The 23,098-nt window shown below is 47.1% G+C and overlaps 1 protein-coding gene across 2 annotated transcripts in view; it reads left to right on the top strand.

The window, feature by feature from the left end:
• Positions 1-7,881, top strand: part of GLG1 (golgi glycoprotein 1) — a 161,119-nt gene extending 153,238 nt beyond the window's left edge. Inside the window, exons 24-27 of one of the 2 annotated variants that reach the window (XM_007102258.4) lie at positions 826-946; positions 1,576-1,682; positions 2,803-2,966; positions 4,000-7,881. In XM_007102258.4, the coding sequence (XP_007102320.2) occupies positions 826-946; positions 1,576-1,682; positions 2,803-2,966; positions 4,000-4,075 (468 nt within the window). In that variant the 3' untranslated portion in view covers positions 4,076-7,881. Of the gene's footprint in view, positions 1-825; positions 947-1,575; positions 1,683-2,802 lie in introns of both variants that reach the window. The other variant, XM_007102257.4, reaches the window with a different exon arrangement.
• The last annotated feature ends 15,217 nt before the right edge of the window (positions 7,882-23,098 follow it).

Genomic DNA, 23,098 nt, shown 5'->3' with positions numbered 1-23,098 from the left:
TTCCCTGGTGGCGCAGTGGTTGAGAATCCGCCTGCCGATGCAGGGGACACGGGTTCATGCCCCGGTCTGGGAAGACCCCACATGCCGCGGAGCGGCTGGGCCCGTGAGCCATGGCGGCTGAGCCTGCGCGTCCGGAGCCTGTGCTCTGCAACAGGAGAGGCCACAACAGTGAGAGGCCCGCGTACCACTAAAAAAAAAAAAAGCAATTTTTGACTGTCTTTACCTGCTATAATTTCATCATGTATAAATGGAGAGTCTGCAGAGTTGATTTCAGTTCTATCATGTTTATATTCCTGTTGTTCAGAACATCTTTAAGCTCAAATAAGAATTATTCTTGCAGTAGAAGTTACGCTCTGTCATTTCTTTCTTTCCTTTTGAGGATAATGGAAGTAAAGTTAAACATTTTGCAAATGCACCTTTCTGTTTGGGAATTTTAATATAGCTTATTACTGTGATTTGCACATTTTCAGACTTCTAAAGTAACAAAATAACTGCATTAAATCAATATAAACACTAACACTTAGTATTTAATAATATAGCATACCAGAGTGCCCAAAACCCAATTCTGATCTTAAACTTGCCTCTCTTGCTTATTAGCAAACAGCTCTGCACACACTAGGTCCCCAGATTGTATTTATTGAATTAAATTGGACGCTAACCGTCTGTATTCTTTGCATCATCACCACGTTGCCACCTGTCTCAGAGTCGCCTCTGTTGGCTTAATTGTCCCTCCTTGACTTTTTTGTTTGTATGTAAAGTATTTACAGACAACATATCTGATGTATTTCCTCTATAAAATCCCTCTCTATGATCTTCCCTTCTTAGGAAGTGTTAAACATGCTGAAGGAGAGCAAAGCAGACATCTTTGTGGACCCAGTTCTTCATACAGCCTGTGCCCTGGACATTAAACACCACTGTGCAGCCATCACCCCTGGCCGAGGGCGTCGTAAGTCACGGTGTTCACTCTGACCCTGTCTGCACTATCTTGGGAGGAGCAGAGACTCCCTCTGAGACATCAGTTCCAGCTACTCTGTTCTGTAGCTGCAGCTCAACCATAGACAGCATCCACTGGGGGCCTGGTTGATGCCTTTGTGGCAAAGTGAGTTTAGGAGTAATCCTGCTGCAGGTTTGAACTGATAGAGCCATGACCCGAGGTAAAGATTTGATGACAAGAGGAAGTTGAGTTATTTATCAGGGAGGCAAAAGTTAAGCTATCATCATGGCCCTCTTCCCTGCCTTGTCCAACCTTGAACAGCTTCATCAGCTTCCCCAGTGGCCACAGTGGGCTCAGCAGACAGGTTCTGTGTGAGGTGGAACCTGGGCAGGTATATGGTTGTTTCTGAGCCATGTGTGTCCAATGAAAAAAATGAGAGAGGTTTTAAGAGAGACTCTGGACAACCAACCTTAAATATTCTTCTCCATGTTAGATCTCGGATTAAGTGTCCTTGAAGGGATTTAACTTTGTATAGCCTCCAGATCTGAATTCTCTGGTGGTTAGGTACCCTTCTCCCCATCCTTACCGAAATTTCTGTTCTGTACAGCTTCAGACGCTTCTTATCCCTTTCCCTTACACAGAAATGTCCTGCCTTATGGAGGCCCTGGAGGATAAGCGGGTGAGGTTACAACCTGAGTGCAAAAAACGCCTCAATGACCGGATTGAAATGTGGAGTTACGCAGCAAAGGTAATGACCACGAGAATCTCCTTATGTGGCGTCTCCTGTCAGTTTCCCAGGTCTCTTTGAGATACTTCACTGGCCTCCTTGTCCTTGTTTTGAGACTGGCAGTAGGTTTATTTGAAAAAATCTCTCAGTGCACCATAAGACGCCTGGGCTCTGTGAGCCTGGAGCCATCATCTCCAGATAGCACAGCAGAGGCATTAATTAGTCCCTTCTTTCGTCATTGGTTTCCGCCTTTGAGCTGCCAAGCATTGCTTCACAGTGACTCCACTGCTAGTTTTTTGTTGGCAGATGTTGGTGCTTAAATCACATTAATCTGGAGCCTCCTTGCTCTGTTCAGAGTACATGGATGAGCATAGAAGCAGCCCAGACCTCTCTGGGCTGGACCCTTTTCAGCACCCAGGCTAAGTTGAGACTCAACAGAACAGGTCCGTGTGCACCTGGGGAACCTTTTGGTCCTGATTCTGCCATAGTAGCTTACCTTAGAGGTCCATTGGAGAAAGCACTGAGGAAAACTGAGGATGCAAACTGGTTAGACTCTGAGTGTCCACGATTGGGGGAGTGATTAAGTATATTCGATCAGCATAAGTCATGTTTGCAAGTTGTTTTTGGTGGGGGGGATGCTGATGATATGATGGTGAGTAGAAACAAGTCACGACAGAGAATTAGCACCTGACAGAATCTCAACTTTTCTCTTTGTTTTTAAAAAGACAGCAACATGAAGAAAATAAATCAAAATATGTAAGAACCTGTGACCTTGTGCAAGTCACTTGACCACTTCCCACCCCTTGGGCCTCCGGGTCTTCATCTATAATGTGGGAGTAGTAAAATCTATGTCCCAGGATTAATGTGAGGACTAAACAATTGAAACATGCTGAGCCCTTTGCCAGCACACCATCAGGTCCTCAGTGTGAGAGCTGTTACTACGTGGGCGGCAGTGATCACTGTGATGAATTGTATGATCAGGAAAAACACTTGTAGCTCGGTGTTTGATTTTCTTGCCCATTGCCCTCCTCTCTCCCCAAAAGAAATGACCTAAGTTACAGTAGGAGTCCAGGGGGGCAAGTTAGAGCAAGCATTGTCCCAGCCCACTTCTCTCTGAGGATGATGCCCCTGTGTTTTCCAGGTGGCCCCAGCGGATGGCTTCTCTGATCTCGCCATGCAAGTGATGACATCCCCTTCAAAGAACTACATTCTCTCTGTGATCAGTGGGAGCATCTGCATATTGTTCCTGATTGGCCTGATGTGTGGACGTATCACCAAACGAGTGACACGAGAGCTCAAGGACAGGTAGAGCCACCTTGAGCACCAGAGGAACTACCTGTCAGTGCCCAGTTTGTACAGCCCTCCTGTATAGCGTACCCGCTCACCTCGTCCTTCTGCGAGGTGACACCAACACCCATGTTAGAGCAGCAGCAGGTACCCACCGCATTGTCCCATCTCAGACTTCACCCATGTCCATGGTATCCTCCTCCTCGACCATTTGTGCAGCAGCTGGCTGCTTTGGGTATTGCCTTTGTTGGCAAACTCCGGTTTACCTGCCCATAGACAAGTCTTTCATACCGATGGAACTACCAGTACTTCCAAAACCAACTCACCTGACCTGCAACTCAAACGATTTTTTTTTTTTTAAAAAAACACCAAAAAAAAAAAAAAAAAAAAAAAGAAAGAAATTTTTAAAGAAAAAAATGTATATAGTAACACATCTCCTCCAGGCTTGATTTGAGCAATGGGGTTATTTCTTCTATGTGACAGTGTAAAATGAAGGCAGGACTTTAGAGGGGAAACACACCACCCAATATGCTATAACTGGGATGTCTTGCTTACTTCTCAAAAGCACCTTTGGCCCATGTCAGGGCCGTGGACTTCACCAAGTAGTGGGAAACGACTAACCAGCCCGCTTTGGGTCTTGTTTTCTTCTGCTGAAACAGTGATGCCTTCCAGTTCCTACCCTAGTAGAGCCACTGCTGGTCAAGACCCCACAGCCGTGGGTATGTGTGTGATCTCCTCACCTCAGTGAAGTAGAGCATGAGCTTCCCTAGGCCGAGGGCAGATGGGTTGGAGAGGGGATCAAAAGTGTGTGCAGCTGGTCAGTCCACTGATCTGCATGGAGAGGCTGGATCCTGAGGCCCAAGGCAGAGTGTCCCAGTGACCTTCCTCCTCCAGGGCAGTGCAGAACTCAAGCCGCGTTTGGATTGATCCTGCTAGGGTGGCCGTTCCTCCAGAAGTCCTCGGCTTCACCGGGAGGCCATGACTATGGGGGCATGGAGCTCAGGGCAGGAAGGAGGAGCAGGGGATTGATTCACTTTGCTTTATTTTTCAGGCAGCAATACAGATCAGAGACAATGGCTTATAAAGATTTAGCGTGGTCTCAGGGTGTGACTGGCAGTCCAACCTGACCTTTCTGCAGGTTCAAGGCCACCTTCCCGGACAAGCTCCTTTAGGCCTCTACATGGAGAGGGTGTGGAAAGTTACTACATTAAAAGATGGAGGCGTTTCTCCGTTTTTTCTTTCTGTCCATTTGCTGCATACACCCACTACAGTAGGCATTGGCTAAATGTTGTACTTTGATGATTCATCAGTCTTTCCTGAATCTGAGCTTTATGGAAGCAATATTCCTGACCATCCCTCATCCCTCCAGTGTAGAGATGACAGGCTTGGAGTATAAAAAGGGAGGAGTGCAGGCATCACAGTTCAACCTGGTGCACCTGGACTTGAGTTTGGGGCATGGAATCCAGTGGCTGCACAAGAGGGCGGCGTGTACAGTAGAAGATATATTTATATAATATATATTTTATTAACCTGTTAGACGTCCACAAAGTATTATAAATCACGTGCCTAAAACTGTCCACATAGACCATGCTCCATTCCTGCCCCTCTTTGCCACTGTCCACACATGCTGAGGGACCTCCCCACATCTGTCTTTCCTGGAATGTGTTCAGTACAAAGTGGGTCAGTTTGTGGGTCGGTTGATCCAAATGACTCCTTGTCTAACCTGACTGACATATATTTGAATACTGTGGTTTTCTTCTTTTTCTTTCTTTTTCCTTTTTACTACCCTTCCTGGAGGCAGTGGGTTCTAGAAGCTGCATATCCCCCCTGCCTAGGGTACTCCAAGTCATGAAGGGGAGCTTCTAAGCTGCTTGGTCCCCCAAGTCCTGCTCTTAGGGTCTTCCTGATTCTCAGCAACTGTCCTGGGGTTCTTCAGCCTCATAAAACTTGAAACTCTTGGAATCCGAGCAGCACCCCCTTCTACCACCACTTTTGGACTGAACTGAGCTGATCTAGATAGTCCACCTCCAGGGCCTCCTCCCTGGGTGGTGGCGTCTGGGATCGAGGACCGGGGATATATCTGCACACAGGCCCCCACTGACATGTCTGATGCGGTTTACAGGATAGAATGACTGTTCCCTATTTGATGAGAGTGGGAGTACCATTCTCCATCTCTGCGGTCTCCCTCCCAGTGTATGTAAAACATCTCCACAGTTTAATGTGTCTTGATACTTTTGTTCTTTCTGAACTGAGAGATGATCTCAGTTGTCTGCAGCAGACCTGGAAGTTTGAAAAGGAGTTTGATTCTTGAAACATTTGTCATCTTTAGAAGTGATCCGGATAGACAGAAGGGATAACTCGGCTGGTATCTTTCATTGCTCATTGTCAGAAAACATTTCACCTTCCGACTTGGAATAGTTTCAGTGACTGGTTTTTAGAATAGTTTCATATGACTGAGCAGTTTCCTACATCCAAGGGGCCCAGCACCATCTGAAACTACGGCCCAACTATATCCATTCTGTACCTCATTGGTGTAACAAAACAGGTTCCGGGGCCCTCTGGTTACTGGACTCATAGGTCACTCTTGGGTAAATCAGCTAGTCAAGAATTAGTCAAGAAGAAGAAACCATGGCCCTAGTGGAGCTGATGAGAGATCTGTGTCCTTTATCTCTTCTTCTGATGTCTAGCCCATGAACAGTAACATAAGCAGCAGGTAGGGTTTTTGTCCAAGGCCAAGGTTCCAAGCACTTGCTGAAGATTACAGTAGCCAGAGGACTCATCAGGCCTTGTCAGCTCACTCCAGTGTCTCAGAGACTCAGACCTGGTGTCTCTACAACACCCCAGAGGTGCCAGGAGGTCAGTCTCTGGGCTGGAGGCCCTGCAGTGCAGGAGGTCAGAAATCTGAGCAGAACGTCAAGAACAAGGCTGTCTTCTCCCTGCATCAGAGTTTCTCACACAGAAGGGTGGCTGTGGGAATGAGACCTTGACCCTGGTGCATCCCTGGCTTTCCTCTGCTATTGCTTCTGTCCCAAGAGAAGTCTGCTAGCAAGATGCTCTGAGGTGGGAGCCATCGCTTGGGCGTGGGTTCACTCCAGCAGGAAAGCCCTCCTTCTTAGCGTTCCCTAATATTCTGGTACCACTACCAGGCCCAGTGCTATGGATCCCATCAGCTTGTTCTGAGCCAGCGCATCCTTAGAAGCGAGGGGAATTCTAATACGGAGTGAGCAGGTGTTGACTTGTATCCATTGCAGGCCTTTGACTGTCTCACATCCTGCACCTATTCTTCTTGGGGACGCTGGGGAAGGAGGGAGATTCTGCTTTCCTAGGTGTGACGGGAAATTACCATCAGATTTCATTTCTTCCTGTTTCCTGAGGTCAAGTAACAAGAGAAGCCAGTAGTAAAGAGTCGTAGGATCATTAACGTTTTATCAGACAGAGTGCTGACTTCCCTCCACCTTCCCAAAAGAAGATTCACTCTCCTATATGAGCCTGACTTCGGCGCCACCTCCAGGCTTGTGGTACCTAAAGATCCCCTAGTGTGAGTCACCCAGGGAGGGGTAGGTTGCTTTGTGGGACCTCCTTACCTGGTCTCAAGTTCCTCTGAGAAAAGGCCTCCCCACCCCATTTCTTCCCCTCCCCCACCAAAAAGTAAAAGTTTTCCGCGTATAACTTATTCTAAGCAAGCAGATACAGAGAAGGAACCTGGAGTAGGGACCCTTAGAAGCCAGCCAACACAGCCTGACACATTCAAACTAAATTTGGGCCATAGAACAAAAAGAAGAATATGGCTTTTTGAATCATATGCATTTTGGTATGTTTACTTATATTTCTGATTCTTAGGAATTTGAAAAACCTCAAAGACTCCTTTTATTTGTTCTCACCATTTGGACAGCACCTAAGTAATTTTATGAAATGCAGCATTCCAGTGCCCTGAGTTTCCCCCAGGCTTGTAGGGATACTCCACTCCTAAATCACCTCTTCCCCACTGGTCTTCAATTCCCAAAGAGCATGGGGCCAGAGCTGATGTTCTGGTCTCCGTGTTTCTCTCTCTCTCTCTCTCTCTCTCTCTCTCTCACGCACTCGCCTTTGGTTGGTAATCTCTCCACCTACTCTCCTCTTGGTCCTCTCCCCTAGGACCAGGGTCACATGTCAGCGCAATCAAATTTGCAGCCGAGTCCCCCTTCCTGCCCAGACCTCAGACAGAAGATAGTCATTAGCAAACCAAGACTGACTCTGCAGGGTGACAGGCTCATCCAAGCCATCTAGTGAGATCACCGTGGAGACCCAGGGACTGTTTGTCATCTGGAGCACAAAGGTGGGACTGTCTGCTCGGGCTGGTAGTGACAGGATCCTGATGGTGGTTTCCTCTCCTTCTCCCTTCCCAAGATCTGCCACAACGCACAGCTAGGGGTGTTGGGATACATGCAGTGGAGGAATCTCCTTGGGCCAGGAGAAAATTCAGATAGTGCCTCTATATTCTGTTTTGCCTTCCCCGCAACATAGAATTGACAACTGGACCCCAGAGCCCAGCAGGGCCTGTACCACACATGCTAGATGGTTTGAACAGATCCCCTGTCACACTGAGGGGCCCTAGAGTGAGTGACCGACAGGAGGGACTGGCAGCCCGAGGCTTCCTGAGCGGCTTCTCCCAACACCATGTTCCCAGGTCAATGGAAGCAGGAAAACAGACTGTACAGCAAATGCTGTGTGAGATCTTAGGCCTTTAACTTTTTTTTTTAAGAAGGAAAAAAGGAAAAATAAAACTAACAAGCCTCTTTTGTAAATGGTTTTCCTTTCTGTGTATAAAATCCTGGCAGTTTCTTGTTTTTACATGTTCATGCTGTGTAATTTTGAGATGTTACTGAGATTCTGAACATAATGTGCATTTTTTTCTGTACAGATGAAATGGGAGAATTTAATAAAGAGTTTGCAGGTTTTTACTTGTTAACTTTTCTCTGTGGTGACTGGGAGGACTCTCCTCCAACCACATGCTCTGCTGGAAGAAGGCTCCGGAGCTGTGAGCACTGACTGTAAACTTGCCGCTGATGCTTAGAAACTTACTGTTAGAATGTCCGTGTTCTTGGCTAATTAGGTCAAACAGAGTAGGACCATAGGCCTTTACAGGGGAGCTGGAAGCCAGGTCTGGGGTTTTCTGACTCTCAAGCTCCTGTGTCCAGAATTGTTCATTCTACTGATGTGTTTAAGCCATGTCATGAGGCTCCTTCCTGGGGGGAACACATACTTGGAACTTCTCCTTACAGATGCGACACATGGATGGCACCTGGTCTCTGATGGCTGCCTTCCCATTCAGGCCCAGAACTAGGCCATATTTGTTTTCTGGGCCCTGCTATGTCCGCGTTTAGTCAGTGCTTGCCTCCCCCTTCCAACAACCCAGCCCTGAGTTCAGTGACCTCATGACACCCTTCCCGAACCTTGTCTTCTACCTCCTCTACTCTCAGCAAAGCCAATTTGCATCCGGCTGTTAAAAAGTAACAGCTTAAGGAATTGCATGGTAGCAAGGATTTCTTTAAGTGGTAATGGCTGTACTGATATTCAAGTAATGAAATGGGATGTTCAGTGAGAAAGGAGGGGTAACCTGGAACCCAGTGTTTCTTCTCAGAACTCTTCAAATCCATTTTCAGCAACTGTCACTTAGGAGATAGTAGGCCTAGGGGTACAGTGGACGTGGGAGAAGGTGAAGAGTAGAAGAAGAAAGGAGGGAGGGGTCGAGGGGCATTTTGAGTCCCAATGTGAATATTCCTTTATCTAGGAGGCTCAGGGCAGCCGTCAGCCCTGAATGCGTGCCCTGGAGAGGCTACCCTGCTTTGGTGTAAGTGTAGGACATGAACTGTGGGTTCAGCCTCCTCGTCACCTGTATCTCTACAAGGGAGAAGTGGCTCCCCAGCCAAGCTGCCCTCAGCCCCCCGAGGGGACACCGCAGCAGTGAATGGGTTACGTGTTGCCCGGCTGATACCTTAGCAGTCTCTGAATGAATTGCCCCACTCCCAAATTTTGTGTGTGATTTTTCTGGTAAAAGATCCTTGGCCAACTTCAATCCTCAGAGGCGTTTGGCCTCTGTTTTCCAAAGGGACTAAGAACAAAAGAGTTTTAGCCGAAAAGGGGAGAAGCTTAGACTGTCCAAGTCTCTCACTTAGATGAAAAAGTGAGGTGCAGGAACTTCCCTGATGGTGCAGTGGTTAAGACTCTGCCTGCCAATGCAGGGAACTATGGGTTCGAGCCCTGGTCCAGAAAGATCCCACATGCTGCGGAGCAACTAAGCCCGTGCACCACAACTACTGAGCCTGTGCCCTAGAGCCCGTGAGCCACAACTGCTGAGCCCATGTGCTGCAACTACTGAAGCCCGTGCTCCTAGAGCCCATGCTCCGCAACAAGAGAAGTCACCGCAATGAGAGAAGCCCACGCACCGCAACGAAGAGTAGCCCCAGCTCACCACAACTAGAGAAAGCCCATGCGCAGCAATGAAGACCCAACGCAGCCAAAAATAAATTTAAAAAAAAAAGAAAAAGTGAGGCGCAGAGGCGGGGAGGGACTTGTTTTCACATACAGCTGATTAGCAGCAAAACGAGAGTGTCTGCCCCTGCCATATGCTTTTTCTCTGACTAGCCAGATTGGCTTTGGGACCTGTGTGACCAAACTAAAACTCCAGCCCTCATCCAGCTCTGGGCAGAGGCTGCTGACCTGACCCCAGAGCCTGCAGACCCTGGACAGGCCTCCCTTGGAAGCTCTTGACCTTGGTCCTGGGTTCCCACCTCCCTTGCTCAAAACAACAACCCGTAGCACAGCAGTGTCTTCTCAAATTGTTAACTACAGAGAGAAAAAAGGTTAGTAATATACAGTGGAGAAAACACAGCTAACGTGATCCACATTAACATCAAGAGGAGCAGAATGAACAGACATCACGTGCCTCCTGATATAATGTACTGAGGACACAACATCCTTTCTGTCTCCATGTCAAAAGAGCAGAGCCTGAATCCAATCATAACGAAACATCGGACAAACCCAAACTGAGCAACATTCTACAAAATAACTGCCCTGCACTCAATCATGAAAGATAATGACTAAGGAATTGTTCCAGATTAAAGGTGGCTGAAGAGGGACATAATTAAATGCAGTGTGTGATCTGGACCAGAAAAAAAATGTACCTAACACACATCTGAGGTAACCTTTCTGGAGAATTGGGTCACTAGGTTTTTAAGGCTGCCTCTCCACTACTGAGACCAGGGGGCCAACAGCAGTTCTTACTTTGTAATAATTTGATGCAACCAGTAAAGAAACCTTGAACATGAAAAAAAAAACTTTTTGACCATTGTATTGTGTTACAATAAGACTGATGGCTGACTTCGAATCAGAAATGATGGAAGTCAGAAGACAGTGAAAAAACATATTTAAAGTCCTGAGGTGATTAAAAAAAAAAACTGCCAGTGTAGAATTTTTTTTACCTAATGAAAATAACCTTTAAAATAAAGATGTTCTCAGATTAAAACTTAGAGAATTTGTCAGTATGAGACTTGCACAAAAGGAATCCTAAAGGAAAATCTTCAAGCAAAAGAAAATGATCCTAGATGGAAATATGGAAATGCATGAAGGAGGAGCACTAGAAAAGGTAAATATGTGCTTAAATATAAGCAAAAATTTAAATAAAAATATATATTAATTTTAGTGAAATAAATTTAAAATTAAAAATAAATTTAAAATTTTTTTAATTAAAAAATATATAAATATTGTACAAAGCAATAGAAATGTCTTTAAAATATATGTTGACTTAAAATGTCTTTAAAAAAAAACACAAACGTTGGTAGGAGGCAAGTGAAGTTGAAGTGCTCTAAAGTTCTAACCTTACTGGAGAAGTGATCAAAGTAATGTATTAGACTATTAAGTCAGATGCTTTGGTGGGGGGGTAAATTAGGAGTTTGGGGTTAAAATATACACACTATATAGAATAGATAACCAATAAGAACCTATTGTATAGCACAGGGAAGTATACTCAATATCTTGAAATAATCTATAATGGAAAAGAATCATATGTATCGTGGAAACTGAAATGCAGACTACAGTGAGATCAGCTGCACAAACACCTGAATGGCTAAAATGAAAAGACAGAATGTTTCGTTTTGGCAAAGATGTGAAACCACTGGAATCCTCATACATATCTATTTTACCTGTTTTTGTTCATATTCCAAAATCAGAAGGAAATATTTGAAACCATTAATAGTAGCAGAGTGTGGGTTTACGATTGTGGGAGGTCTTTTAACTTTTAATATTTCTCCTCCTGTTTAATTGTATTTTTCATGCTTTAATCAGACAAAAATGTTCAAGTTTCACATTTTGAAAAGCACAAGCCCCTTTCGCACCACACACGAACACCAAGGCCCAGAACCTAAGGACATCTCATCTTTATCCCCTGGCCTTCCAGCCACGTTCACCCCTGATGCCGCCGGCTCAGAACCTCACCAGTCCTCCCCACCCTCCTCTCCCTACCCCCTTCCGTCACCCCTCCAGGGCCCTCTGTCTTAGTCCTTGGCCTGTCTCTCCCTCACCCTCTCTCTCATCAGGGTCAGGGTCCGTCTTTGCTGAGGGCGGCTCAGTTTCCCCCCGGTCTCAGTTCCCAAAGGAGAACGAGGAACAGACCCCGCCCGCTGCCCCTTCGTAGCCGGGCTCCACCAGCATGCACCCTCTGTCTCTGGTCCTGCAGTTTCCTCTCCCACCCAGCCTCCCTCCACCAAAGCCTGCGGAGCCCAGGTCTGCTTTGCCTGCCGCCTGGGTGGCGCCCAGCCTCCCTGCTGCTCCCACTGACCCCTCTCTCCTGCTCCAGCCCATCCTCCACCAGAACTCCACCACGTTCGCCAGGCCCACCCACCCAGACCTGCAGTGGCTCCTGTGCCTGCTGACCGACCGCCGCCCCCTCCCCAGGTCGGCTCCCCGACCTGCTAGCTGTGTGACTGTGGATAAGCCCGTCTCACCTATGCAGTGGGGGGTGTAGAACCTACATCACAGACTTGTCAGAAAGGTTAAAGGAAAGGAGAGAACGTCTAGCGCGAGGTGGCTGTCTAATCAGTGTGGCCCACTTCTGCTATTTCTGTTAAGCTTCAGTGGACAGCATTGCAACAAGGTATCCTCCACTGGCCCCCCAGAGTACTGCCTCTCTGTGCCTGGTGCTGTTCCTCCACCCTTCAACTGCCCTTCCAAGCCTCCCCCAGCCCGTCCGTCCAGGTCCAGCCCTAGTAACCTCTCCCCTGCCCCGTGCCCTCCCATCCCTCAGGCCTGTGTTTTTCATGGGGGGTGGCAGTGAGGGGCCCACAGAGTTCTGCACCAGGATTCTGCCCTCCAGCCCATGGCCTCTGATACCCTCCCCAACCCAGGAGGCCCCTTCTTTATGGGCTCCTAAACCAGGATTTGTCTGTTGGGCAAGCCACCCACTCCCCCATTAAAAAGGAGAAAGAGGCTAAGGATCTGGGGGTGGGGGGCTGGAAAACAAGGACCTCGCCTGAGGCAGAGAAGAGCAGCCAAAGCCCCAGGGGCCAGCCAAGCCGGGAGACTGTGGCTCCTCCCAGAAGCTTTCCTTGGGTTACCATCTCCATATCTGCCCAAGGACAGAAGGCGCAGCGCTTCTCGGACTGAGCCCTCCTTGTCGGGGGCTTGATATCTGCTTCCTCCCTAGGTATGGAGGGTGGGGGACAGACACAGGTGCCTCTCAGTTCAGCCTCTGCCCACAGAGCCTCTTCCTCACTGCCTCTCCATGTCGCTCTCTAAAGGGCGCCTCTGCTTCCTGATGGGTCCGAAGAAGTGGGCAGCAGTTTCTCTTACAGCTCAGTGGTAAAAGCCCCAAGGTTCGGTCATCAGAGACCTGAGACACCCTTCCCTCCCAGGGACCAAGACCTCATGATTCTGTGATAACAATCAAGATCATCATCACCATCATCATCCTAGAAGATAATTGGCCACCTCATCTCCCCCTTGGGTTGGGTTGTTGGGAGGACTCAAGGACAGTGCCTTGCCTGTTGGAAATACTTGGTGAATGAGGTAGGTTTGTGTTTTCCAAGATGGCCACCACAGCCTATCACCTCCCATGTGCCCTTCTTTCTGTTTTTTTTTTTTTTTTCCTTTTTAAAAAAAATTTTTATTGGAGTATACTTGATTTACAATGTTGTGTTAGTTTCAGGTGTACAGCAAAATGAATCAGTTATACATACATCCACTCTTTTTTTAGATTCTTTTCCCATATAGGCCATTACAGAGTATTGAGTAGAGTTCCCTGTGCTATACAGTAGGTCCTTATTAGTTATCTATTTTATATATAGTAGTATGTGTATGTCAACCCCAATCTCCCAATTTATCCCTCCCCCCTTAACCCCTGGTAGCCATAAGTTTGTTTTCTACATCTGTGACTCTATTTCTGTTTTGAAAATAAGTTCATTTGCACCCTTTTTTTTAGATTCCACACATAAGCAATATCATATATTTGTCTTTCTGTGTCTGACTTACTTTACACAGTATGAAAATCTCTAGGTCTATCCATGTTGCAGCAAATGGCATTATTTTGTTCTTTTTTATGGCTGAGTAATACGCCATTGTATACATATACCACATCTTCTTTATCCATTCCTCTGTCGTTGGACATTTAGGTTGTTTCCATGTCTTGGCTATTGTAAACAGTGCTGCAATGAACACTGAGGGCATTTATCTTTTCAAATTATAGTTTTCTCAGGGTATATGCCTAGGAGTGGGATTGCTGGGTCATATCGTAGCTCTGTTTTTAGTTTTTTTAGGAACCTCCATACCGTTCTCCATAGTGACTGTACCAATTTACATTCCCACCAGCAGTGCAGGAGGGTTCCCTTTTCTCCACACCCTCTCCAGCATTTATTGTTTCTAGATTTTTTGACGATGGCCATTCTGACCGGTGTGAGGTGATACCTCATTGTAGTTTTGATTTGCAGTTCTCTAGTACTTAGTGATGCTGAGCATCTCTTCACGTCCTTTTAGGCCACCTGTATGTCTTCTTTGGAGAAATGTCTATTTAGATCTTCCACCCATTTTTTGATTGGGTTGTTTGTTTTTTGATATTGAGCTGCACATGCCCTTCTTTCTTTTTCCAACCTAATATTTTTTATTCTTAAAATTGGCCCACAGTAAACTGCACATATCTAAAGTGTACAATTTGGTACAATTTAACAGGTATACACCTGTGAAACCATCACCGCTATCAAGGTACTGAGCATATCCATCAACCCTAAGTTTTCTCATGCCCTTTTGTCATCCCTCCCTCTACCCCACCCCTAGCATCTCCATGCAACCACTGGTGTGCTTTCTTGTCACTACAGGTTAACTGCATTTTCTAGACTTTTATATAAATTGAATAATACTGTGCATACACTTTTTTTGTCTGGCTTCTTCCACTCAGCATAATAATTTTGAGAGCCATCCATGTTGTTGCATGGATCAACAGTGAATTCATTTTTATTTATTTCAAAATTTTTTTTAATTAAAAAATTTTTGAAAATTTTTTGGCTGCATCGAGTCTTCATTGCTGTGCTCGGGCTTTCTCTGGTTGCAGCGAGTGGGGGCTACTCTTCCTTGCAGTGAGCGGGCTTCTCACTACGATGGCTTCTCTTGTTGCGACTCTAGGCACACGGGCTTCAGTAGTTGTGGCACACGGGCTTAGTTGCTCTGTGGCATGTGGGATCTTCCTGGACCAGAGATCGAACCCGTGTCCCCTGCACTGGCAGGTGGATTCTTAACCACCACGCCACCAGGGAAGTCCAATAGTGAATTCATTTTTATTGCTGAATTATATTTCTCTGTGTAGCTATACCATAATTTTACTTATCCATTCGCCTATCGATGGACATTTGGGTTGTTTCTCATTTTTGTTTACTTCAAATAAAGCTGCTATGAACATTCATGTGTAAATCTTTGTACGGACATCTGCTTTCATTGCTCTCAGGTAAATAGCTTGGAATTGCGTGGCTGGGTCATATGGTAAGTGTATGTTTAACTTCCAAAGAAACTGCCAAGGATTTTCCAAAGCAGTTGTATGAGAGCATCCTTGACAACCCGGGGTATGGCAGGTCATTTTTATTTGAGACATTCTACTAGGTGTGTAGTGGTATCTCATGGTGGTTTTAATTTGCATTCCCCAATGACTAATGATATTACCTGGGGTCACCACGCTGGGAAGAAGCCGAGCATCGGCAGGGAGAAGCCCACATGTAGGTGTGCTGCTGAGGACCAGCCTCAGCTTGCAAGTGAGCAAACCCTCAGATGATCCCAGCTTCCAGCCTTCCAGCCACCCCTGCTGGTGCCACATGGGGCAGAAACAAGATGACCCCGCTAAGCCCTGCCCCAGCTGCAGATTCGTGGGCAAAGTAGATGATGGGTGTCATAAGCCTCTCTGTTTGGGGTGGCGTATGCAGCGGTGGCTAACTGAGACAGTGAGTCTGATAGCTGTGATGTGTTGTTACTACTGACCTAGTTCCTTTCCTCCACATGTGGTTTATATGTGTCTTCTCAATAAACCCTCAGTTCCTAGAAGACAGACATCGTTTCTTTCATTTCTGGAATGCCAGCCCCAGAACCTTGCTCCTGACCGCCCTGCCCCCTTCTCCTGGCCACTCCCTCCTCCAGGTCCTACCACATTGTCTCGTCTGTTACATCAGCTCCCACTGACCCTTTGCCTTCTCTTAGCCGCCTCCCCAGGGGACAGAGTAGAGTGTTGAAGAGCTTAGGCTCTCCTGTTGGACTGCCTGGATTTGAATCCTGTCTCTGCTCCTTCTTTTCTAAGCTGTAAGAAATTGAACAAATTCTTTAACCTCTCTGAGCCTCAGTTTTACCTTCTATAAAATGAAAACAGTAGCACCTGCCGCAGAGGGTGGTGATGAGGCTTCAATGAGATGATGCATGTAAAGAACTTAGACTTGGCCTGGCGCCGCTACTGTTATTTTCACTATGGTGTTGTCTGATGCCTGTATGGATATAAAAACACCCTCTCTCATTCTCTCTCAGGGAGCTCGTCTGCCCAGCTCCTGATGGAAAGGCGTCAGGTGTCTGGGTGGGAAGAGCTAACATCCGTTGTCCTAGGAGATTTACAAACATGAAGTCACTTGTGTTTTTTTTTTTCTTTTTTATAAATTTATTTATTTATTTTTGGCTGTATTGGGTCTTCGTTGCTGCGTGCAGGCTTTCTTTAGTTGCGGCGAGTGGGGGCTACTCTTTGTTGCAGTGTGCGGGCTTCAGTAGTTGTGGCACATGGGCTCAGTAGCTGTGGCTCGTGGGCTCTAGAGCGCAGGCTCAGTAGTTGTGGCTCACGGGCTTAGTTGCTTCTCAGCATGTGGGATCTTCCTGGACCAGGGCTCGAGCCCATGTCCCCTGCATTGGCAGGCGGATTCTTAACCACTGAACCACAAAGGAGGTCCCTCACTTGCGTTTTTAAATCCTGGCTTCTCTCCTTACAGGTCTTATATTTCCAGGCAAAATATTCCCTCCTTCTGAGCCTACTTCCTGCACCCAGAACAGGGGTAATGCTGTCTGCCAAACAGGGTGAATGCAGTGACGTTACAATGCACTGTCCTGACACAAAGTGAGCCCCTGATAAATGGTAGCTTTTAACACGAATAACATTTACTCTGTGATGCAGCAGGTAATAGTTACTGAGGAAGGAGAACAAGGATGGGGGAAGATTTTTCAACGTATATTTTTTTGAGCTTTAAAATGTTTATATTATCTATGTTGTTTTAAAATTAAATATAAATTTTAATAAATGAATAAAATTGATAAATTCAGATTATTAACAAATAAAATTTAAAATATACTATGTTCCAGATAACTATTTTTGCCCTATTTTATAGATGGAGAAACTGAGTCTCAGAGTGGAATAACTTGCCCAGGATCAAGCAGCCAGCCAGAGCCGGAGCCGGGATTAGAACCCAGGTCTGCCTGACTCCAGTGCCCGGGGCCTTTCCCTGCGCTTGCTCTCTGGTTTCTGGGTAAGCACCATGGGGTGGTCAGGTGGCCTAATGGATGGGACTAGCTTCCTGAAATCAGCTTCCCAGTGAGAAGCTGGTCCATCCCCATGCCTCCTTAGACTCCTGAAGACGGGGTGTCTCCCCTGGAAATCTTCCGGCTGGGTGTCGGGGCCTCCTGACCCTCCCACATTTGCTCCGGCGGGCAGGTCCCCACATCTCGGATGGCAGCTGTGTCTAGGACTGAGCAGGTTCCTTCAGAGGCGCAGACCCCTCACTCCCAGTTCCTCTAACTCATGGTCTCACGTGGGGAGCAGTCCCATTCCCATGGGGTGGGGGGCAGTTTGGGAGGGCTTTGGCACCTCCATAATTCCCATCAGCTCCTTCTGCCAAGATAATGAAACAGTTTCAAGGTAAGTCCTTAAATCCCCACTTCTCAATGCCCCTCAATTATTATGCAGACATTCCATACGTGACCGGTGGCTGCTCTCAGGGCTGTTTCCTGACTGTGGCTATGCCACAGTCTTCCTCCTTCTGGCCCAATAGAAATTCAGCCCAAATGTTACAGGGAGCAACGAAAGTCTAGAAAAGTACACAGCTGTGGGGCAGGGGAGGGCCGGTGTCACGGGGCCTGGCCCCATCATTTTACACTTGAGGAACGTGGGTGGGGAGGGGGCACTGACACATGTCGAGTCAGCCGTGGCACGGGCTCTCCAGGCCTCCTGAGTGCCCACCGATGCCCTTCTCCCTAAAGATCTTCCTGAGCACCGGCCCTTTGCAGGGAGTTAGAGGACAAACAAGAAACAAACAAAAAAATCATTGCCTTTGAGCACTTATGAATGTCCCTGCTGGAGAGGAGAAGATAGATTGAGGGGCGGAGTACTGGATTCATGTCCAAAAAATCAGGGAACCAAAGGCCATCCAATAAGAAAGTCCTGCAGCTCTCACAGAGTCCCATGGTCGCAGGCTCTGCAGACGTATCCTGGGCACCTGCCCCGCAAAAGACCACACCTGATATCCACAGAACACAGTTCACCGGCTCCCCTGGGGGCAGAGACTGGCATCCAATGTTCTTCTAAAACAGCTTTATTGAGATTTAACTCACATACCATTCAATTAACCCATTTTAGGTATAGAAGTCAATGGTATTTAGTACATTCACAGTGCTGTGTAACTATCGCCACAATAAATTTTAGAACATCACCCCAAAAAGAAACCCCATACCTGTCAGCAGTCACCCCTATTTCTCCCCAGCTTCCCATCCCAGCCTGTTGCAGCCATAAATCTACTTCCTGTCTTTATAGATTCGCCTATTCTGGCCATTGTCTATAAATGGAATCATATAATATGTGGCCTTTTTGTCTGGCTTCTGTCACTTAGCTTAATGTTTTCAAAGTTCATCCATGTTGCAGCTGTACCCACACTTCATTCCTTTTTATTGTTGGATAATATTCCATTGTATGGATATACTCTATTTTATTTATCCACTCACCTGTTGATGGGCCTCTAGGTTGTTTCCACTTTTTGGCTATTCTGAATAATGCTGCTATGAACATTCACGTGCAAGTTTTTGGCACCGAATTTTCAAAACATATTTACAGCAGCTCAGTTATCTAATAGGAACCACTGCCTCCGTTGCTGTTCCTTTAAGGGAAAGTGGTAAGTCCCATCCAGAAGCAGCCTGACGTGAGGGGCCCCTCTAGGTGCTCCTCTAAGCAGCGAAGAGAGTGCTGGGAAGGGGGCAGCTGATGGCTAACAGTGGCGAATTTTCTATAGCTCTCACTCTGCCGTGGAGAAAAAGGAAAACTGTAAAAATAGTTTGTAGGTGGATCCCAATGTTGGTTTGAACTTCAAAGAGCCTCCATCAATAATTGTCTCCTAGTTGCACAATCAAGGTGTCGAAATGGTTGGACCTCTCTTATTAGCTGCTTCCTAGAGAGTATTCAGCTATCCTTTTTTTTATTCAGTGTATTTCACTCAACTCTAGTTGCAACTTGAGGGAAGAAAACACATGTCAAGTCTCCTAACAGAAGAACAAATCCCTGAGCAGAAATCGGCCAGCGGGCAGATGTCCTGGGGTTCATAGGATGAAGAGGCAACTCGAGAATCTGCTGGGCATTGGTGAGCAGGTGGAGTGAGGGAAGGAGAGAGTTCTGGGTGTGTCTGATTCTTCCTCAAAAGGTTGGGTACTGTCATTCAGCCATTCCTGGTAAGAGACACCGGAAACAGCCAAGGAAAGAATCCCCCTCTAATTCTGATGCAGGAGCTTCTCAGGGTGGGGCACCCAGTTACCTGGTGAAGGCAGGCGTCTTCAAAGTGGAGGCAAAACAGGTTTTGCTCAGTTAAACACCATTAACATAACTCTGCAAGTGTCCCAGCGGGTTCACAGGAGCAGCCGTGAAATGGTTCAGTTACGCTTTTGAAGGGAAAAGAAGATTCTGAGAAGTGACCAACATTAGGTGTGAACATCGAGCACCACGCAGGCCCCCGAAAAAGCTGGAAAGCACAGAGGCCAAGTCAGCCAAGCTCACCGGAGGCCAGGGCAGAGCTGCGCACAGGTCATCTACACGCGTGTATCCCTGGGCCTGGAAAGAGCTCACTCAGCTCAGATCAGCCCACTGGATTCCCAGGCTGCCTCCTGAGTGACTGAGTCTCCACCAAGCCCAAGTTGCTCGTAAACAAGTCATAATGAGAGCAAAGCATCAGCCCCAGGGGCACCTGGGGACTCCCGCCCAGCTCCCGCCACAAGCGTCAGGCTCACAGGCCTGGGCACAGGTCTCTGCTCTTCAGCTGCGTGTCACCAGCCTCCGTGGTCATTCAGTTTGGCTCATCACCCCCACCTCCCACAGTCTGGAGCCTCAGGTGCCAGGCCGTGCAGCTCACTTTGCAAGAATAATAATAAAAGTAGCTGTTGTGCAAAAATTTTCACAAATTTTGGGCCGAGTATTGTATACGCATTATTTGAGTCTGCAAAAACAAAAACAAAAACGTATCATTGCCCGTTTTACAAGCAAGTAGTCGGAAGCTGTGATGATTAATTTTATGTATCAACCTGGCTAGGTTATGGCGACCAGATGTTTGGTCAAGCACCAGTCTAGATATTGTTGTAAAGGTATTTTCTGGATGTGAATAACAGTAAAATCAGTAGGCTTTCAGGAAAACAGATTACCCTCCATAATGTGGGTGGGCCTCATCTGTTCAGTTGAAGGTCTTCAGAGAAAAGACAGAGATCCTGTGGAGGAAGAAGGAATTGGGCCTCCACACTGCCTACGAACTCGAGACCCCCAACATCAGCTGTTCCCTGGGTCTCCAGCCTGCCCGCCTGCCCTGTGCATTTCAGACGTGCCAGCCCCACAATCCCATGAGTCACTTCGACATAAATCTCTCCCTCTACATATATACACATCCTACTGGTTCTTTCTCTTTATATATAGTCTCTATTGGTGATTACTACAGAGGCCCAGGAAAGGTAACCACCTCCCAGGGTCATACACTAAGGAAGAGGCAGTGCTGGCCAGCTCCAAAGTTGTGCTCTTAACCAAACACACAACAACCCTTTCAGCGCGGACTCTGAGAGGCTCCAGTCAGATGACGCCCCAGATCCAAGTGTCTGAGGGTCCCTAACTCTACAGAGCATCTCATGGGAAGGACAGCCGAGGGATGGGCACACACCTCTCTTTGGGAGGCTGCACCAAAGGAGCTGCTCCTTAGTGGCTCCTGTGTCACAGGGACCACGCTGGGTTATCACCCCTCGGGGGAGATTTTATTAGTCTGACTTGGGTTTCTAACTAATCTCCACGTGGTGCTGTGTGAACCAAGGACACAGCATTTCATAGGCCACAGCACCACCTACTGCTGGTTTATATGAACAAAGAGAGTGACTTAATCACGCTGATCTGAGGCCACTCCAGCATTAGCCCCATTTTACGGATTGGCAAACAGAGGTTCTTTGAGAACCAGCTCAAGTCCTGACTCATCCACAAAGCTTTACACAACTACCACTTCTCCTCCAGACTTTTCAAGAGTTGGCACCCAGGGGATTCCAGATACAATGGGAGTTCCTGGAAAGCTCTTTAGAAGAACGGACATGTCTCTCAGCCTTGCTGATTCCAGTTCATGTGGATGATATGGGGGTTTAGATTCCCCAAGTGATTCTAATGCACCACCACTGTCTCTATCACATTTCTTAGCACTGACTTGAATAGTTCACTACTTCATAAAGACTTAGATGTGAGGCCTGGTTTTTATTATCTGCAACTTGAGAATGTGCTTCTCTAGGCCTCACTTTCCTCACAGGTCAAGCAGGGATACTCTGCTCTAATTCACAGTTTTGGTGAAGTTTCAACAAGGTAAGGCAGTTAGGGCACAGGAGCCACTTATAATATCACTCTGTCTTACAGGGACTCTGTGAAATAGTGCCCTGCACCCTGCACAGCACTGAGTCCATAGTAGTTGTTTTACTGCAAAACCGCACCATGATTTGTGGGTGGAGGTTGGTGTGGTGAGCGCACTGGCTGCTTCTCTCAGACAATGAGCTTCTCTTCCCACAGGTGTGAACAGGAATGGGCACAGCCCTGGTTTCCACACAGATATGGGCTCACAGGTACATGGGGGATACGACTCGTGCCAGGTGCTTACCATGGAGTCCCTGTAAGGCTGGATGTCAAGTCCAGTCACAGCGATAGTAACTTCAGGGGGAGGAATGAGGTTTCTCCCCCAGCCATGCCCCCACTGCATGGACAGTAACATTTGTAAACGTTTGTGTCTTCATTATGTCAGTTCTCAAATTCTCTTTTACACTTCGGTAACAGGACAATGGTTTTATGGGCAAGGTTTATCCCATCGTCTAACACAATGCCTGGCCACAAGAGGCCATCCATTAAACAAAATTGGCTTGTGTGGTGAGATGGGCTTGAATCCAAAGAATGGGAACTGGTGAGTGTGGCCCCAAATGGAGCATAACCTGTGCCCATTCGATTATTATCCATTCAAAGACATATTTACTGGACAGTGTGCCAAACACAGTTCCAAGTGCTGAGAACATAGTCGTGCATGAGATTTAGGTTCTGTTGTCAGAGGGCAAAGCTTGCAACTAGTGGGAAAGGCAGTCAACACTGATCTAATTTAGTGACAAGTTCTATAAAGGGAAGAAAACAGGGTGATGTGATAGTAAGCGGGGTGATGGAGTGGATGGGGAGCTGCTGAGAGGACGGAGTGAATGATTCCTCTTCCTCTGGTTCAGACTAGCAGGGAAGGTGCAAAGAGTAAGATCCAGCCCAGAGCTCGGGTCTTCTTATCCTGCCTCCGAGGTTGGGCCAGGCCAGCAGACTGGATTTCAGATCTGCACTTTGGTAACAGGACAACCGTTTTATGTGCAATGTTTATCCTTAGTGATGGTAAATACATATGCCTGGTAGCTACAGATATAGAACACTTCTCAAGCAGACATGGCAAGAGTAGTGAAACGTCTGTTCATTCATTTACAAACCTAGTGACATGAAAAGAAAATCTTCATTGAAATCCGGCTTGACAGAAACTGTGCACAATGTTAATACCACATTTGCGGAGGGCAGAAATGCTCAGTCACTCTGTGTGCCTTTCATCACTAGGGCTCTTGAGAAAGATCCCATTTACTGAAGTGCCTCAGGGAATTCCCTGGCGGTCCAGAGGTTAGGACTCCGGCTTCCACTGCCGAGGGCCTGGGTTCAATCCCTGGTGGGGAACTAAGATCCTGCAAAACGCTAGGCACGGCCAAAAAAAAAAAAATTATAATAATAATAAAGTGCCTCAAACGCCCTCAGGACCACATGCTGATGCAACACAGGGACAGAAAAGGCTGAGCTGAGCTGGACATTTACAATTGCAAAGAATGAGTTGTAGCCTTTACAATAATTACAGTGGCCTTTATCATACATCCCAAGAGTTGACAGGACTTAGCATTTTAAAGTGGAGGCCAGGGGCTTCCCTGGTGGCGCAGTGGTTAAGAATCCGCCTGCCAATGCAGGGGACATGGGTACAAGCCCTGGTCCGGGAAGATCCCACATGCCGCGCAGCAACTAAGCCCGTGCACCACAACTACTGAGCCCACGTGCCACAACTACTGAAGCCCACGCACCGAGAGCCCGTGCTCCGTGACAAAAGAAGCCACTGCAATGAGAAGCCCGCGCACCG

The sequence above is a fragment of the Physeter macrocephalus genome, chromosome 17 (genome assembly GCF_002837175.3).
Source record: "Physeter macrocephalus isolate SW-GA chromosome 17, ASM283717v5, whole genome shotgun sequence".
NCBI classification, from domain to species: Eukaryota; Metazoa; Chordata; class Mammalia; order Artiodactyla; family Physeteridae; genus Physeter; species Physeter macrocephalus.
Note: the sequence above shows the minus strand (reverse complement) of the source record. Positions and strands in the feature narration are given on the sequence as shown.